Below are 7555 nucleotides of genomic sequence, written 5' to 3' on the forward strand. Positions count from 1 at the left end.
ATTGCTACACTAGAATTAAATAACCATTATAAGATTAGCTGTACTGCAAACCATCTTCATACTGTAAGATACTGTTAATCACAATAGACAGGGTAGGAAGTGTTTACCTCAATGGAATATCCTTACTTTGATTAGAAGTGGATAATAATAATCGTTGCTGACTTGAAAGTCTGTCCAATGAATGACTTCCCTGGTTATTTAAAGAGCACTGCATGACCTATATACCATGCTGATATCAAATAAACAGCTTAATATTCAACAACACTTTTCTTTAGGGGTTTGCAAAACCAAGCATTATTAATGCATATGTTTTATTTAATACAGAAAAGTTCATTAACAATATCAGCCTAAATGTGTGATACTAATTTATAAGTAAGAATAATTAAACACTACAATTTTATCACTTGTGACAAATGGAATCTCAGCCATTCAATTTGATTGGGCTCCAATGCTATCCTGTGTAACATCACGTGGTACAGGTCCCACAGCACAGTGATTCAGTTCAGGTCAGAAACAACACATTACTTTAACTAAAATCCAGAAATACCAAAACCCATGAACAAATATTTGACAGTGCTTTTTCTTTTTTGTAGAGTGTTTGTTTAAGTACCAGAAATTGTGCATTGTGGTCTTTGTCATATTAACTACTGGCTAATATTTACTAAATTATTATTATTATTATTATTATTTATTTCTTAGCAGACGCCTTTATCCAGGGCGACTTACAATGGTTACAAGATATCACATTATTTTTACATACAATTACCCATTTATACAGTTGGGTTTTTACTGGAGCAATCTAGGTAAAGTACCTTGCTCAAGGGTACAGCAGCAGTGTCCCCACCGGGGATTGAACCCACGACCCTCCGGTCAAGAGTCCAGAGCCCTAACGAGTACTCCACACTGCTGCCCTTGAATTATCTTATTTTAAGTGTAGGGTGCCAATACTTTTGTGAGCTACATAGTGAAAACAGTGTACTTAATCCTCTTTCACACTGGCGCTCCTACCCCAGTCCTGATCCGGGTTCTGGCTACCCGGATCACAACTCCACGTAGTGTGAAACCACGTACCCAGGCCGACCCTAGCTCGGATGTGGCTTGACACGCTTTCACCCAGGTCAAGCAAGACAAAATGCATGATGGGCTTTTGTAGGTGGAGAAAGGAACAACCAGCCTGCCTGTGGGAAGGTTTCACTTCCACAAGCTGACTTAAAAACCTGGCCCGGGCCTGAAAATGTCTGCGAGTGGTGCTGATCGGAAGATAGCTGTTCTCTCCTTGTGCACTGCAGTTAACCCTTAATATTAATTACATGACAAGTGAAAACTCTGCCATTCACTTTCACTGGGATTACACTTTCCAACGTGTTATCTTGTGATAACACGGGACAATCTGGATAAACATACTGAAAAATCTAGCCTGCCACAGTAAAGCAGATTCCATTGAAGTCAGTGTAGAATAGAGGAGCAGGCTTTTTAAATTCAATTCCCGGACCTGAAAAGGAAAGTCCCGGGAACAGCACATAAAAACCACTTGTATAACCAGAGGAAGGGTCACGTGTAAAAGGAGGGAACATTCGATATTTTTGTTGACATAAAAACCTTGAATTTACCCTTTCAGATCGTATCCACTAGGGAGATTGTCACTGTATCACCTTGCATTCTCAATGCACTCTTAATTAACAACAAGGAAATACAAACTCCACCTGTCACACCAAGACATTGTAAAACTCACTGGTCTAGCTGAACTACATTGTTCTACAGTTTAGTCTGCTGTGCACTGTAAAATAATCTATTACGTTTAAAGTGCATAAAGGCAGTGTTAGCTTCTCTAAGCCTTGAAACCTAATTAACAAAATTCCACTCATTCCATACAAACAGAATACTTCTGCTGCTATTGTACTTGAAGCAATTGGAGGTTATGCTGTAAGTTACATCTTACAGTATTGTATTGCTGTGTGTGTGTGTTTTTTTTTAAATAAATTGTATTATTCAATAAACATACTGCTCTTCTGAAATATTAACCCTAAAATGTCAAACATATTATATCTTAGTGAAAGCTCGATTCCTAAGAAAGCTAATAAAAGACATTAATCAAAATCGATTCTTCCCGGCATAAAGTCTAATTTATTAATCATGCAAAGGTATTTTTAAAACTTTAATCTAATTAGCGTCAAATCAATAAATAAATGTATTTCACAGTTTACACTCGGGCTTACTAGCATGTGTGCAGTCTAAAAGGGTCTCATTTAAATCTTTATACATGAGGACGTTTGATCAGTCACGAATTAGACAAGAGTGTAGGTTAAAATGTACTTTTGCATGAAAGAAACGTTATTATATTGAATTTCGTGGAATGCTAAATCGATTTCAGGTAATTATTTCTGTAATATTTTGACGTAATTAATAGTATTTTTTATTAACACAATAATAACAACAACAAAATAATAGAATACTGACCTTGGTGGACTGTCCGGTGTCCAGTATCTACAGAACAAGTACTGTCCATCCGCGTTGATAATATGCGGGATATCTTTGTATGGGACCCCCTGAGGAGTTAACCTCTCCGACCCCTCTTCTGGCATTGCGCTTGGACTGCTTAGCAAAATATCTACAACACAAGCGCGCAACACGTTATCACTATAAAATGTACGAGGCTGCTGCAATGAGAAACCAAGTTACTAACAGATTCGTATGTTTTCAATTACACAACAGACGTCATAGAACAGTTAGATATGCGGGTATGGCAATACTGGTTAACCACTGTCCCGTGCCCGCCTCGCTGCCCTTCAGGATCCCGGCAGTGACTGATGTAGACAGACAGGAGCACGCTCCTCCGGAACAGTTGGCAGGCGAGTCCATAGTGACACAGAGGAATAAGCGGAACACACTTACAAAATGAAAGGCGGACAAAGTCATGCCCGAGGTGGTTTCTTTCCATTCAAAACTGTAGCCCATTCAATATTTATAAATTAAATATTCAGCAGAGGAAACTCAATAAGTAAGTAACGTTTCGTCAATGATGACTAGCAAACAAGCACGCACTAGTGTGGGCTACTACTTAACTAGCTGTATCTACCATTGTAAATGTCTTGTAAAAGTAAGGCTATTTTATCACGCCTTGACATCCTTTGAAACTTCCCACCGCAATCACTGTTAACATAAAATAAAATAACTTTTATGGCATCACAGATACAAATCCTATGTGCACCTGAAAAATATAATTCCAATGAACCGTATGACAAAATATCGATCCAAGTCACCTGCCATAAAATGTATATACCGCATCAGGTCATAACCGAAGTAAAGTGATAGTTCCTTACAGAATAACGTGTTCTGTACATCCACTTGTTTTATCGAAAGCGACAAGGGCTGACTGTGAGTGACACTAAACCGATTGGAACAGTACTTTAATATTTCACTTGTATTCATTTGCCTTATTGTGATGAGGACAAGTACTTGCCTTGTATAAATCCGCTGCAGTGGATCTCCCCAGATAACGCTCCGTGGAAGTAGCCTATAGCTTTGTGGTAGTCAGGTTCTCTATTCAGTTGCCTCTGCTCGCGCTGTGCAATACTACTGCTACAGCAGACTCTGCCGGACTACAAGAGCAACTAAACATATCCGCGTTGCCAAAAGAGGCGTGTTTAAAAGCCGGGGGAGTTGCCAGTAGGGGAATTCTCCAATTGTGAACACACATAGCTTTACATATCGTGACAGTACTGACTCCAGATGATTAAAAACACGTTTAATTAGAGTGGAGAAAAATATAGAACGAATATAGCGTGCTATTCAGGAATGCCATACTTCCTAATGAAGTACTTCATGGCCCCTTTAAAAATTCAAGCAAAGGCCAACACTGGTGAGAGCTGGTTTAAAATGCCATTGCAGTTCTTCAGAATTACATAATGGAATAAAACCTTACAGTTCCAAATGAAGTGGAAATAGACTTAGGATAGAGGTAAGGAGACAGTTCTTCACACAGCGAGTGGTGAGGATATGGAATGGGTTACCTAGTCATGTTGTTGATGCTGAATCCGTGGGATCCTTTAAGATCCGACTTGACAAAGTTCTGAGATCAATAAGCTGCCAGACACAGTTGGGCCGAATGGCCTCCTCTCGTTCGTAACTGTCCTTACATTTATGTTTTGGATGCTTCTTGTCTATCACAGATGTTCAAATAGTTGTGTTTCATTAACTACAATTCTCTTCAATGGTGGGCCCTGGTTATATAATCACCAAAAGCCATTCCTCAAGCCTTGAACAAACAGAAATGCCATAAGTGCAGCTGCAAATACATTCATATTTACATTGAAGCAAACAGAGTCACTTTGTTTACGGTGTTGTCCACTTTGTCAGTGTGTCTTGTAAAATATCAAAAGACACCAAAAAGGTGAGGTTTACAGATTATATATGAACATCATGCTGCCAGCAGTAGCAGGAGCTTGTCAGCGACATACATGTAATGGTGAGCTGGTTACATTTGGTAATGTAAACATACTGACCTGTTAATATCGTTAGCTGTCTGGGAATTCTGAGAAGTGCCCCAGGTATGTTTTTTTTTTTTTTAAAGCAGCTGACAACAACTGTACCAATATTAAGAATAAACCACAACAGAAACTCCTTATGGTACAGTTGATGTCATGAATGGAGTTTCTTTGTAATTTGTTGTGGCATTCAGCCACAACACATTACAAAGATCCTCAGCAGATAAAGCAGAGTGCACAACAAGACAACCTAGGAAATGATGTAGTAAACAGACTGTGGTAAAACCCCCAGGCCAAGGCTGGTCTGCACCCTTGATTTGGTAGGCCCAGGCTCTGTAACTGCAGTTCAACTCTCACACGTGCATAATAACAAAACAAAAGATTGAAAACAGAAACACTTCAAAGCATTACAAACAAAACAGCACCCATGCTTCAGCTGGCTCTCTATCTCGCTCTGTTCACGCTGGGCAAAGCGCCTTCACTGAACCAGCTCTCTCTACCATGAACTGCCAACAAACACGCCCCTGTTCCCCTTTTATAGGCTGTGGCCAGGGCTTGATTGACAATCAATAATCCAATCAACACATTCCACACTTTTCCACCTAACCATTAAAACATGTTCTTCTATGCCTGATCCAAGATGGCTGTAAGCCACAAAACACACATTTCTCAGTGTGCTGAGCCTTTGCTCTGTCACACAGACACACAGCTATCATATTTTAAGCTGTACTATATATCAACCACACTGCTCTCCCATTGTTTTCTATGGAGGTCAGCTGTTCTGTTATACCCCAATAACGGAAAAGATGACCCTAATTAAAGACACCTGTTCTAAAAGCACTGCTTATTGCGAAACGCTTGAGCCCTGCTCTCAAAATGGACTACAATGAGTATTTCAGACAAACAGAGGTAAATTCATTAGTAAGTGTAAACAGCTGTAGTATAATAGGGATAATTACATTGCTGTGGCATGTTCCTCAGTAATAATGAAACTCTTTCCTTCATTTAACGTTAGACTCGGGACTCCCATTATTAGCTTTTAATGTGCCACAGCATTGCCATGTCCTTTTCGCAGTTCTTTATACTATTTATACCTGCATATCTTCCCTGTCTCTTATCTAATTGTTTCATGCAACCTCCACCTCCCCATCTCCATTATTACCAGCTGCATTTCATGGCCAGCATCTCAACATAATGGGGATAGACTTAGAACTGATCAAGGCCAAAGTTTCTTCATTAGGCACACTTCAGATCTTAAATCTGGATTACCTATATTCTCATCATATATTTTAATGTCTCATAAAAACTCATTGCTTTGTCCCTGTTTTCATACACATGTATTGTGAACAATGCTAAATCGTGCACCTATTCTGATTGTTTTGGAACAGTTCTGTTCTGGTACTGCATCGTAAGTTAAATATTCACGTCTTTTATCTGATTTGAGGCATATGCCGGTCGATATGGGCTTCACCTTTCTATCTGACCTGTCTTCTGTACCACAGCAAAACAACATGTTCTTGGTTTTTCAATCAATCAATCTGCCAGGGGGAAGTCCAGAAAAATACCCACGCATGGATGTCTCCTGGGGGCCCCCTAGTGCTAATCTCATAACACAACAGAACAAGCGCAGAACATAAAACTATATTGCAAAACGTCTGAGAAACAGCTTTACATAGTAATACTATGGTTACATCATCATTTCGATTTACCAGAGGTTAGAGTCCTAGAAGCTTAGACAAGTGTCCCTGCTTTGTCAGTGTAATGAAGAATTGACTTTGTTTTAGTTTCAATTGTTTTATCACAATAGTGACCACTCCAAAGAAGCCTGAATAACCACTACACACAATCTTGGACTACAGACTACATTAATATTATAAAATAAAGTTTATTACATTATCGGATTATACCGTTCCGAAAGTTCAACCAGAGCCTTGGAGTTTACAATAAAAAGTTTGGAAAAGTTTCACTAAAACCTAAGTCAGTTATCGTGCACACCAAGCATAAGGATACATTTTGAAGGAATACCCTAAAAACAGTCTGTGTCTTTTAAGAGCAATTTAGATTGACCCTTTGAAGGGTCATTATAAAGGTTAAAGGAACACTTCATACTTCCATCTGTATGTCTCACTTACATTTTTGCAAATATTTGGAGAACAGCTTATCAAATTATGATTAAATATTTCTTTGCTAATTCTTATTCTATAATATACTGTACATGCCGTTGATATGTGTCATAGTCATCAACGCTTTCATCATACTGGTAGCTTGAATTCACAGACATAGCGGGGGATGACATACTTGTTAAAACATCCATGAGTGAAGAAAGAGTAACAAATGATGACACATAGCATGAGATAATAGTGAGACAAAAAAAAATATTACGCAAATGTACAATGTATAAAGCATTCCTTAAACGGCAGCTGATAGTTGTTGTGTTTAGGCCTTTTGTATTAATCTTGGCATGCTTATATCTATATAGAAATGAATCATGAATTATGATTCAGGAATACATCCAGCATAACCCATCAAGCTTCCTCCATGTCTTCATTGTTTCCCTGTTCGCAGGGGTAAGGCACACTTGCTGATATTGGCCTTCAAGAGATTTCTTACAGGACCAAACAAGTCAGATACATGGTCTTTGTTAAACAGACCTTATTTGGGAAGGATTGTAAGACACTGTCACTGGAAAAACTGGACACATTAGAAATAACTAACTTGCCAGCATTGTTCACACACTTCCATTTCCTCTTGGTTACATTAGTTATCAATTAAACAATATAAAACTACCATAACCCAGTAGGACTACAAAATGTACTGCGAGATTCCTGCTCCCTGCCCATGGTGACAGCGTTTTGACTAATATATATCACACACACACACACACACACACACACACACACACACACACACACACATTTATGCATACCTGTACAATATCATTGTTCTCCTATGGGAACATATATCTTTTCAACCGGGAGGTTAATTATTTAAATATGCATGCCGAGTATGTAATATGTCAGATTTTAAAAAAAATCAATTAAATGATCTTTTTTATTGTTATTATTTTGTAT

At 38.6% G+C, this 7555-nt stretch overlaps 1 protein-coding gene across 2 annotated transcripts in view; it reads right to left on the reverse strand.

Annotated features, from left to right (window-relative positions):
• Positions 1–3615, reverse strand: part of LOC131701484 (monoglyceride lipase-like) — a 79442-nt gene extending 75827 nt beyond the window's left edge. For both annotated transcript variants that reach the window (XR_009308820.1, XM_058999423.1), the window contains exons 1-2: positions 3461–3615; positions 2458–2608 (exon numbers count right to left, since the gene is read on the reverse strand). Coding sequence is in view for 1 of the 2 variants with exons in the window: in XM_058999423.1 (XP_058855406.1) it covers positions 2458–2582 (125 nt within the window). In the remaining variant the exon portion in view is untranslated. The remainder of the gene's footprint in view (positions 1–2457; positions 2609–3460) is intronic.
• Positions 3616–7555: the final 3940 nt, after the last annotated feature.

The sequence above is a fragment of the Acipenser ruthenus genome, chromosome 25 (genome assembly GCF_902713425.1).
Source record: "Acipenser ruthenus chromosome 25, fAciRut3.2 maternal haplotype, whole genome shotgun sequence".
Lineage (NCBI taxonomy): Eukaryota > Metazoa > Chordata > Actinopteri > Acipenseriformes > Acipenseridae > Acipenser > Acipenser ruthenus.